Raw genomic sequence first — 12,091 nt, forward strand, 5'->3', positions numbered from 1 at the left:
GCGGGTACTAGCAGTAGCGGGAGCGCGCCCGAAGGCGTCCCACCCTGGGCGCTCCGGCTGGATTTATTTGCTTGCGCGGGCGCGCGCTGCCCGGACTGGGCGGGCCGAGCGGGTTTTGACTGCTCCCCGGTTCCGGGGCGAAGAGTAGGAGATACCGAGTGGACGCTGATGCTTTATTTCTGGCGTGAAGGGGCGAGGGAGCGGAAGGTGAGGAGTCTGGGCCACCAGAGACCCGAGAGGACTTGAAGCCGCGGCGGCGTCCAGAGGGGCGCCAGGCTCCCGCCGAGGTGCAGCTGCCGCCGAAGGGAAAGAACGACAGCCCGAGTGGCCTGTCCCCTTTGTGTCTAGGGTGAGGTCTACCCAGAGGGCGGCCCTCAGACTGGGCTCAGCTTGGCGCCCCGGGCGGGGGTGACGTCTACCTCTCAGCCAGTCAGAGGTCCCCTGGGGGGGGGATTTATTCAGGCGCCCCGGGCTACGGACGCTCTGGTGAGCCACCTGTGAGGCCCAGACTTGTCCCCGGGCTACGCGGAGGGCCCCACATTCCTTTTAAGAACCCCCATTGCTTACCTCCCCAGGCCCCCACCCCCACCTTGAGTTCCCAGTGTGTCCCCGCCCGACCGCTCTTTCCAGTAAGACCTTGGTGCACAGGTTTGGGTAAATTTGCGCCACGCCATTCTGCCCGAGCTGGGTTCCTTGGAGGTTCAGAAGCCGGTTTCAGGGGCGCAGAATTCTGGGACAAGGAGTAATTGGTAACCATCCTGCTCCTGCACCAGGAAGAGAAATGACCGAGAGAGGAAATAGCCAACTGTTGCAGGTTTCCTGGATGAAATTGCCCTTTACTTTCTTCCTCTTTCATATCTTTGACGAGTTTGGTTTTACATTTTGATGCGGTTACAAAAATTGGACACTGGGAATTTTTTCAGACTATTCCCATTTGTGCAGTTTAAAAACGCGTTTAAAATTTACATACTTAATAGGGATGGGGAAAGTTGGAAATTAGTTTCAGGTTGTCAGAGGTGCCTGTTTGCTTAGCAATTCGAAATAACCTAAACAATTAACTGAAAATTAAGGGACGTTTTATGTTTAAAATTTTTTTAAAGTTTATTTATTTTGAGAGAGAGAATGAACAGGGGAGTGCAGACAGAAAAAGAGAGAGAGAGAGGGAGAGAGGGAATCCCAAGCAGGCTCTGTGCTGTCAGTCAGGAGCAGCTGGATGAAGGCTCCAACTAACCAGGAAATCATGATATGAGGCGAAACCATGAGTCGGAGGCTTAACCAACTAAGCCACCCAGGCACCTGAGGGGACATTTATGTTTCAATTGAGATCATAAAATGTTAATGCTTAAAAAAAATGCCATAGCTTGATTCCAATCATAACTTTTTCTATTATCGTTCAGTTTCGTGCTAATGCTGGACATTTGGTGAAACTTGACAAGTATATGCAAGTAAGTGCTCTATTTCCTTACGTTGCAAGTACCACAGCTGTGACTTTAAAAGTATATAGTCATTGTTGACACTTAGTGGTTATCCCTGCTCTTCTCTGCACCTCAGATGATTTGTACTTATCTGTATTTTTGCACTTAGGACATCACATTCTAATTATCTCTTTAAATTTTTCTCTCCCACTAGATTATGAATTCCTTCAAGGATATGATTTAATCTCTGTAGCCTTCAGGGCCAGACACATAGGGTGCCAAATGTTTATTGAATCAATAAATTAATAAATATATTTAGACACTTACTGTACTACATTGGATAGAGTTCTGTTAATGTTTTAAAAACTTGCAAACATTCTGATCTGGATTTTATGCCCATGGAACAATTTGTGTTGTATTTGAAATAAAGTTGGTAGGAACTTAAGAGTATTATACTGTAAAGAATATTAATTGTTTTTTTGTGTCCTCTTAATCCAAGGAATGACACCAAAGAGTATTTCCTGTTGGTTTGTCATACTTAGCACAGCCAAAACATTAGTGGAGTCAGCATGTGAGAAATGTGTTTTATTTTTATTTATTTATTTTTTTTTTACAAATAGTTTATTGTCAAGTTGGTTTCATATAACACCCAGTGCTCATCCCCACAAGTGCCCTCCTCCATGCCCATCATCCCCCCAACCCCCAACACCCATCAGTCCTCAGTTTGTTCTCAGTATTCAAGAGTCTCTCATGGTTTGCCTCTCTCCCTCTCCCCCACTGTTTCCCCACTTCTTCTCCCCCACGGTCCTCCGTTAAGTTCCTACTAATCCTCCTATACGTGCAAACATATGATATTTGTCCTTCTCTGCCTGACTTATTTTGCTAAGCATAACACCCTCAAGGTCCATCCATGTTGCTACACATGGCCAGATTTCATTCTTTCTCATTGCCATGTAGTATTCCATCGTATAGATGAACCACATCTTCTTGATCCATTCGTCTGTTGATGGACACTTAGGCTCTTTCCATGTTTTGGAGAAATGTGTATTAGATGAAGACCTAGAGCTGACATTTACCTTGAGTGAAAACTAAAGCTCAATACCAAGAATACTTTGTTTAGTCTTAATGTTTGATAAAGACAAGTTTCTAAATGTTAGAGTTTCAGTATGATCACTGTTTATAAAAATTGTAATTTTTTAAAACTTTTTAAAAATGTTATTTTTGAGACAAAGTGTGAGCGGGGGAAGGGCAGAGAGAGAGGGAGACAGAATCCAAAGCAGCCTTCAGGCTCTGAGCTGTCAGCACAGAACCTGATGTGGGTCTCAAACCCATGAACTGCAAGACCATGACCTGAGCCACCTAGGTGCCCTTTAATAAGTTTTTTAAATTGTAAAAATGATAATGTGTATTGAAAACTTAAGACTATTTAGAAAAGTACAAAAAAGAAAAAGGGGAAACTCACAAAATCTTGCTACTTGGAAGTAACCCAAAGTCTTTTTTGTTGAATAGACTTCCTGATACCTCCGTACGTATTTATATGATACCAACACACATTTTGTGCTGTTTTGGGAATCATATTTCTAATTTTTTAAATCAGTTTGTGGTGAACCTCTTTACATGTCAGTGCATGGAGATATATTTTGTTTTTTGTTTTTAAATGTTTATTTATTTATTTTGAAGCAAAGAGCAGGGGAAGGGCAGAGAGAGAGGGAAACAGAGTCCCAAGCAAGCGTCTGTGTTGTCAACGTAGAGCCAGTGGCTGGGGTCAAACTCAAAAGCTGTGAGATCATGATCTGAGCCAAAATCAAGAGTCGGATTCTTAACTGACTCAGCCACCTAGGTACTCCATAGAAGTATAGTTTGTTTTAAATAGTTGTATTATATTCCATTGCATTCATACTCTAATTTTTTAAATCGATACTCAGAATGCGGGCATTTAGGTTGCTTTCATCTTTTTTTGTGGGCCTATTAAAATGTTTATTTATTTTGAGAGAGAGGGAGAGTATGAGTTGAGTGATAGAGAGAAAGGGGGACAGAGAATACCAAGTAGGCTTCTCGCTGTCAGCATAGAACCCAACACAGGGCTCTATCTCACCAACTGTGAGATCATGACCTGAGTGGAAATCAAGAGTCGGACACCTAACTGACTGGGCCAGTCAGGTGCCCCTCATCTTTTTTGTTTTTAGTTTTGTTTTGTTTTCATCTTTTTTTCTCACCTAAACATTCTCTATTAACTTTTTTTTTTTTTTTTTTTTTTTTAAGTAGGCTCTACGTTCCATGTGAGGCTTGCACTCAGGGCCCTGTTAACTCTGTGTGTGTGTGTGTGTGTGTGTGTGTGTGTGTGTGTTTGATATTTCTGCATACGTATGTAAATGTCTCCTTAAGGTAAATTTCTAGAAGTGAGATTTTTGGGTTAGAAAGAATACTCACCTTAAATGCTTTTATATCTTATTGCCTTCCAGAAAAGTTACATCCATTTTGTACTCTCCTCAAGTGATACATATGAATACTCATTTTCTCCCACTTTTGAAGGCATTGGGTTTTGTCCATTTTTAAAAATCTTTGCCAAAAAATAAAATCTTTTCTTTATTTCTTGATTACCAGTAAGGTTATGTACATCTTTTCATATCTTTATTGGCTTGACAAATATTTTGATATTTTGCTCATAGCTGATGGTTGATAGCTTAGGAAAGAATTTGAAGGAGGATGGATGCAAAAGCTCGAAACTGTTTGCTTCAACATAGAGAAGCTCTGGAAAAGGACATCAAAACATCCTACATCATGGATCGTATGATTAATGATGGAGTTTTAACAGTATTGGAGGAGGAAAAAGTAAGAAATGAGGTAAAGCCCTTTGAAGCAGTCTTTACTATAAAGTTTTTTTTTTCAATTTTTATTTAAAATAATATTATTATTTAATGACAAAATTTTTTTAAAAAATTTATTTTAGAACTTGAACTGGTCTCCACTAATTTAGGTTGCAAACATACTCTTTTAGTATACTAAACTGCTTATTTATTTTTTTTAGCCCACTCAACGGCAACGAGCAGCTCTCCTAATTAAAATGATACTTAAAAAAGATAATTATTCCTACATATCATTCTACAATGCTCTAATACATGAAGGGTATAAAGATCTTGCTTCCCTTCTCCATGGTGGCATTCCTGTTATCTCTTCTTCCAATGGTGGCAAAGATTCGGTTGGTGGAATAACTTCATATGGTTTGTATTCATATCTTCTATCACATTGCTATGACAGTGCTACATTGCTACAGTTTCATCTTATTGTAAATGGAATCTGTTGAAGAGACTGTTTGGTTCTCTGAAAATGCATCTGAAAAAATTATCATTATGTTTTCCAATTTAAGTATTTTTGTTTGTACCTATGTTAACTTACATTTTCCTCTTGCCCAGGAAGCTGTCTACTGCTGAGGGAACAATACACATACTCTAACTTTTAGAGATTAAAAATTTTCGGCTTTTATTTAAACTCTTCTCCAGTTCTGTGTTTATTGAATTCATGCTTAGGAAAGAATAAGAATCTTTAGAAATCTGTGTTCTTGAAAGGATTTCCATATTCTTACCTTTACACCCTCCTTTCCAGTCTTCAGTATGAGAAAAAGAGATTGAAGAGTCAAGGAGGAATAGGATGTATAAGGGCAAATGCAGATGGAGCTTTCCATTGTCTGTAGTCATCTTCAAAGGCCTATGTTTTTGTTATGTTTGAAAAATCAGAACATTAAGGTTACTATGCTAGCCACATTTTCTTCTCTTGGAAGTTCTGAGGTTAAAGCCCCAGCCTTGCTTTCTTTGGTTTTTATGGTATGACTTGAGTAACTATTTCAAAGTTCTGTTCATTCATATATACTTGTTTTGTTTTGGATTTCAGTAAGGACAGTCCTGTGTGAAGGTGGAGTACCACAGAGGCCGGTGGTCTTTGTTACTAGGAAGAAGCTGGTGAATGCAATTCAGCAGAACCTCTTCAAACTAAATGGTGAACCAGGATGGGTCATCATATATGGAATGGCAGGTTGTGGGAAGTCTGTTTTAGCTGCAGAAACTGTCCGAGATCATTCTTTCTTAGATGGTAAGTTTGATTACCATGTGTTGCTGGCTAAGAAAGACAGGGTATTAGTTTTCTGTTGCTGCTGTAGCAAATTACCAAAATTTTGGTGGCAAATAACAACACAAATTTATTATCATGTGGTTCTGGAAGTCAGAAGTCCAAAGTAGTTTTTACTGGGCTAAAGTCATGGTATCAGCAGGGCTGAGTTTCTTTTGGAGGCTCTAGAGAAAGTCCTTTCCCTGGCATTTTCCAGCTTCTAAAGGTGGCCTGCACTCCTGGATTCATGGATCCTTCTTCCATTTTCAAAGCTGGCGGTGCATAGCATCTTCAGATCTTTTTCTGTCTTTATGATCTTTGCATCTGTCACTACCTCTCTTTCTCTGACTCTCACCTTTTTGCCTCCCTCTTCTAAGGACCCTTGGATGATCCAGAATAATCTCATCGCCAAATCCATAATTTAATTGCATCTGCAAAGTCCTTTTTTGCCATGTAAGGTAACATAATTACAAGTTTGGTAGGTTAGGATGTGAACATCTTGGAGGGGCTATTAATCTCCAATTCCAGGCATGATTAAATTTGAAATTTATTTTGTACCTAGTCCATCACAAAGAGGCTTGGCTAAACAGGCTAATAAAATTCATGTTATCAGATGGCACTTACTATTACTGGATTGAATCTAGTTCCCTTGTGTCTTAATAATTGAGGGGATTATAGAGTTGAAAAAGGATTTTGAAAGATTATCCACCTTATATCCCTGCCTTTTAGGGAGTATTGGACTTATACCTTCTTGTCAGTTGAGTGCTGTAGAGGAGATTTTTGGAAACTCCTTTCATTAATGATTCTCCCAATGGGTGATTCTTCCATGTATTTGGCATCCTACATTGAACTATTAATTCCATTTCTGTAATTCTGTCAGTTGTCTATCTTTAAAAATCTTTAGGTTTACCTGGCTGGCTCAGTCAGTAGAGCATGCAGCTCTTGATCTCAGGGTTGGGAGTTTGAGCCCCATGTTGGATTTTGGATATAGAGATTACTTAAAAAAATCTTGAGGAAAAAAAAGTCCTGGCTTTTCTTTAAAAAAAAAAAAAAAAAAATCTTTAGTAGCTTGTGTACCTTATATGTAATCTCATGAAAAAGAAAAAAATGGGAATTGACTATGGCAACCAATGGGTTTTTGCAGATAGGCCTTTTTAAAAAAAATGATTTTTTTTATTTTTAAAAATGTTTTTTATATTTAAAAATGTTATTCAAGCACCAATGTGGGGCTTGAACTCATACACTGTGAGATAATGACCTGAGCTGATGTCAGACTGAGCCACCCACGTGCCCCTACTTTTTTTATTTTTTAAGGAATCTCTACAGTCAGTATGGGGCTTGAACTCACAACCTGGAGATCCAGAGTCCCATGCTCGACGCACTGAGCCAGCCAGGCGCCCCTGCAGATAGGCTTTATAGATTCATTCAACATCTAGTGACTGACTTTTTCATGTTTTCATGTTTAAGAGTCTACTATGGATCTTGGCAAAAAAGAAGGCCCAGTCTGTGCATCTAAGAAATTTATTCACAGTCAAGTAAGGGAGACAGACATGTAAACAAATTATATGTGACAAACTGAGCAGTAGAAACAAGTATATGGTACAAAGTTAGGACAAAGGAAGGAAGTTTTATCTCTCTGGTGGAAGAGGATGAGCAGAACAGTCTCCTCTAATGACATAACATTTTAGCTGGCATTTGGAGGAATAATAGAAGTTTGCTAGGTGGACTAGGTAGGGTTGGGAGAGTAGGGAAGGTATTGAATAGTTACTGTACTGGAGAAGGGCGTACTGTGCAGAAGAGTGTTTAGGACATGTGGCAAGTGTACTACTGACCTTAATGAATCTGATGGGTTCTCAGTGTATTCATAGTTAAACGGCTCCATCAGTCTTTGGTTCCTCCATTCATTAGTGACTTCAAGTGGAATTTAAAGATAGTTCCTGACTTCTAGTTAATAAGTTTTTGTTTATGATACATAATCAGCAGTTAAGAGAGTTTATGACGAGATGACAAAATTATGATGGAAATAACAAGCCTTTAAGAGATTTAGAAAGATGAAGGCTAGGGCACATCTGTTGTACTCACCCTGCTTTGGTGTATACTTCCCAGCCCTTGTCAGCAGTATTGATTTTCTTTTGTTAGAAATATGCCCAATTCCTTGGTTTTTCCCCCTTGTCGTTAGAGAGAAATTTTGTGGGATTCAGTTCCATCCAAGTCTCAGGGTTTAGGATTTATTTGCATACTTACTTACTTATTTGTTTATTCATTCACTCTACTGCAAAGTTGATCACTAAGAGTATTTCAGAATAAAAATTGGTTTAAGAATATTATGATATATTATTGATATATTTCAATATTGTGATGAATTTCCTTTAAAAAATATTTTTAGCATACTAATTAAAAGATTAAAAGTATGCCCCTCAATTCAGTTTAAATCACTTTAGATTACTGAAGTGAATTTTTAATTTTAGGGATTAAAATTGACCAATAACTTATGGAATTAATTACCCAGGAATCATATTGTATATATTTGTGGTCTCAGAATAGATTTATAACTACCTTGTTTTGAGAAAACGTCAGAGACACTGGCAGTAGTCCAGTGTATAGTGAGCTTAATATCTTTCATATGCTTTTGTGAGATTTCATGTTCATGTATAGAGGATTGAATTAATCATTCTTTAGTTCACACCTGTTTTCATATTGGGTCTGTGTAAGACTTAGCTTCTTTCTCCCTCCCTCCCTTCCTCCCGAGTCTGTGTAAGACTTAGCTTCTTTCTTTTCCTTCCTTCCTTCCTTCCTCCCTCCCTCCCTCCCTCCCTTCCTTCCTTCCTTCCTTTGTATAAGACTTAGCTCTTAGGTTCTTGCTGTTTGTTTCCTTTTAAAAATTTCCCATTCTCATTTTCCTTCCACTCCTTTAAGATACACCTTTCCATTGTGTCTCACTCCTCTGTTTCATCTCCTCGGTAGTTCTTCAAGACCAGCTGGGTGTTCTACAGTTTAACTCAATTCGGACACTAGGATACCTGGAGCTAGTGGCAGATTCCACAGGTTAAGGGTTTAGTCTTGCAATACTGCCCTTCTGCCATCCCTCCCATCTTTCAGATGCTAATCACAGGTCCAGGTTGTTACCTGTGCATTTGACCAAATGGCTATGGATTGGAGTTTCCCTCTTCTTGGATTTGATGAATTTGCTAGAGCAGCTTTATATATATATGTGTGTGTGTATACATATATATATGTATGTATACACACACACATATATTTTAATGTTTTTTATTTATTTCTGAGAGAGAGAGAGCGAGCGAGCATGAGCAGGGGAGGGTCAGAGAGAGAGGGAGATACAGAATCTGAAATCTGAAACAGGCTCCAGGCTCTGAGCTAGCCGTCAGCACAGAGCCCAACATGGGGCTTGAACCCACAAACTGTGTGATCATGCCCTGTGCCTAAGTCGGATGCTCTACCGACTGAGCCACCCAGGCACCCCAATATATATATATATTTTTAATGTTTATTTCTGAGAGAGAAGCGGGGGGCAGAGAAAGAGAGAGACACAGATCCGAAGCAGACTCCAGGCTCTGAGCTATCAGCACAGAAACCCACGCAGGGCTCGAACCCATGAACTGTGAGATCATGACCTGAGCCATAGTCAGATGATTGACTGAGCCACCCAAGCACCCCTAGAGTGACTTTCAAAGGAAAACATTTTACGTACTAGATTTCTGGTTTATTATAATATTATAATACTATAATATTTATTAGGGTATAAAAGAAGAACAGTCAGATGGAAGAGATGCAGTAGGGCAAGGTATGTGGAAAGGAGTGTTGAGCTTCCCTGTTGACTCTAGTATACCACCCTCTCTACACCTTCATTGCACAAGCTCTTTGTACCCCCTTTTTGGGAGGCTTCATTATAAAGACATAGCTGATTAAATCATTGGCCATTGGCTGTTGAGTTCAGTTTCCAGCCTCTCTTCCTCTCTAGAGGTCTGGGAGATCTGGGGCATGGGACTGGAAGTTCCAACCTTTTATATGGTTGTTGCCCTGGCAGCAGTCCTCATTTTTTGGTTATATTGAGCCTTTACAAAAATAACTTTATTAACATAAACTCAGGTGTGGTTGAAAGTGACTTATTATATGAATAATTTCACTTTTATACCTCTGGCACTATTTCAGGAACTGGAAACAAAACTAAATATTGTAAAAGGTGTCCCTATGGCTCTTATTTGGGAAATTACAAGGGTTTACAGCTATATATTAGGAACAGTGTTGAAGAACAAATATATTGATCAGTGTATCATACCACCCCATAAGTGATCCTTCCAATGTATTTAATGTATGTTCTTTGTAAGTGTATTTGTAATGTATGTTTTCTTATAAAATGTGTTGTTTGTAGGCAGATATTTTAAATTTGCTTAAATGTTACAGTGTTACTCTATTTCTTATCTCTTTTGACACTGTTTTTAAGACTTATCCTTGTTGCTGGGTATACATCTTATTTGTTACACCTGATTGCTATCCTACATGGAATGCATCTAGCACATTTTATTGTTCAGTTCCCTAGTTAATAGATACATAGATGGTCTTCAACTCTTTGTGGCCCCACCAAAGCTGGGTTGAACTTTTACAGAAGTGAGACTTTTTGAGTATATATATCTAGGAGCAGAAGCACTAAATTACAGGAAATGGTGACCCCAAATTTGATTGCCCTCTAATCTGTGCATTCCCACCAGTAGTGTAAGAGGGATCTTATATTCTCACTTCTTTATTGACACTACGTATCATTTAGATAAATAATTTTTTGCTAGGTCAGCAGATATAACGTGTTATCTTTTGATTTGCATTTTTCTGATAACTTGAGTTTGACTATTTCTGTGTTTTTTAACATTTATTTTTGAGGGGGAGGAGAGAGGGAGAGAGGAGAGGGAGAGGCAGAGAGAGAGGGAGACGTAGAATCTGAAGCAGGCTGCAGGCTCTGAGCTGTCAGCACAGAGCCTGATGGAGGGCTTGAACCTATGAACTGTGAGATCATGACTTGAGCCAAAGTCAGATGCTTAATCAACTGAGCCACCCAGGCGCCCTTGGCCGCATTGGTTTTAGACTATGTAAATATCTTTTTATTTGTCTGTATTAACTTTGTCCTGGATGTCTTTAACAGAAATGTTTAACTCTGATATAGTCCAATTAATGAATTTTTGTGTCTTCTAACTTGTGCTTCTTGAATTTTGCTTAAGTAGTTCTAATCTAGTATTACCATTTAGATTTAGTTCCTTGGTGTTTTTGGAGTCTGCTTTAGTATATCCACTAATTCAAGAGTAGGTACTTTACTAAAGATAAGTTTTAGTCACTGGAGTTCATTTCCATTCTAAAATATAGGAACCTTGGATTTTTGCCATTTAATTGTATGTTAAAAGTATGAATTTTTTTTTTTTCCTTTTGAAAGTGTTGATAGCTGTAAGGTTTACAAACTTTATTAACATTGTGGTTCTGGGGGTGCCTGGGTGGCTCAGTTGGTTAAGTGTCTGACTTTGGCTCAGATCATGATCTCAAAGTTTGTGGGTTTGAGCCCCATGTTGGGCTCTATGCCGACACCTCAGAGCTGAGAGCCTGCTTTGGATTCTGTGTCTCCCTCTCTGCCTATCACCTGCTCATGCTCTGTCTCTTTAAGAAATAAATAAACATTTAAAAAATTTTTAAAAAGCTGGTTCTTATAGAATTTTTGTTGTCTTAGGGTGGTGTTTAAAGAAATAAACTATTACAAATAACAGAATATTAGATTTTTAACTATGCCTGTACATTTTTAGGTAACCCAATTTCTTTTTTTTTAAGTTTATTTTTATTTATTTTGAGAGAGCTTGAGTAGGTAAGGGACAGAGAGAGAGAGAGAGAATGAATGAATCCCAAGCAGGCTTCCGCACTGTCAGTACAGAGCTTGACACAGGGCTTAAACTCACGAACTGAGCCAAAACCAGTCAGTCAGTTAAGCCACCCAAGGTGCCCCAAGTAACCCAGTTGTCTTTTGAATGTTCATCCCTTTATTTATTTTGGGGGTGATTAGGGAAATAATGAGTTTACAGGTTTTAAAAAACATTTTTTTAAAGTGTTTGTTTATTTTTGAGAGAGAGAGGGAGACGCAGAATCCAAAGCAGGCTCTAGGCTCTGAGCTGTCAGCACAGAGTCCGATGTGGGGCTTGAACTCAGGAGCTGTGATATCATGACCTGAGTTAAAGTTGAATGCCCAACCAACTGAGCCACCGAGGTGCCCTTTTTTTTTTCGTTTAAATGTTTGTTTATTCTGAGAGACAGAGGTAGAGAGAGAGAGAGAGAGAGCAAGTATGATACAGAGCGGCTCCATGGGGCTCAAACTCAGACTGCGAGATCATGACCTGAGCTGAAATCAGGAGTCGGATGTAACCTACTGAGCCACTCAGGTGCCCAGAAAAGTTCACCTGTTTATAAACCATTGATATCATTGTGTATATATGCTGAGTTTTTAAAGCATGGAAGCTTTCTCCAGAGGCTGTCTACTGTTTGTTCTGTCCTTCCCAAGATTTCTCTGATGCTATTAGATTTTTAATTGC

General features: G+C 39.2%; 1 protein-coding gene across 2 annotated transcripts in view; it reads left to right on the plus strand.

The window, feature by feature from the left end:
- Positions 1-22: 22 nt before the first annotated feature.
- Positions 23-12,091, plus strand: part of APAF1 (apoptotic peptidase activating factor 1) — a 98,827-nt gene continuing 86,758 nt past the window's right edge. For both annotated transcript variants that reach the window (XM_039223260.1, XM_039223261.1), the window contains exons 1-5: positions 23-207; positions 1,398-1,445; positions 4,085-4,259; positions 4,444-4,636; positions 5,304-5,501. In XM_039223260.1, the coding sequence (XP_039079191.1) occupies positions 4,122-4,259; positions 4,444-4,636; positions 5,304-5,501 (529 nt within the window). In that variant the 5' untranslated portion in view covers positions 23-207; positions 1,398-1,445; positions 4,085-4,121. The remainder of the gene's footprint in view (positions 208-1,397; positions 1,446-4,084; positions 4,260-4,443; positions 4,637-5,303; positions 5,502-12,091) is intronic.

This window comes from Hyaena hyaena, unplaced genomic scaffold (genome assembly GCF_003009895.1).
Source record: "Hyaena hyaena isolate Hyena2069 unplaced genomic scaffold, ASM300989v1 scaffold_1305, whole genome shotgun sequence".
NCBI classification, from domain to species: Eukaryota; Metazoa; Chordata; class Mammalia; order Carnivora; family Hyaenidae; genus Hyaena; species Hyaena hyaena.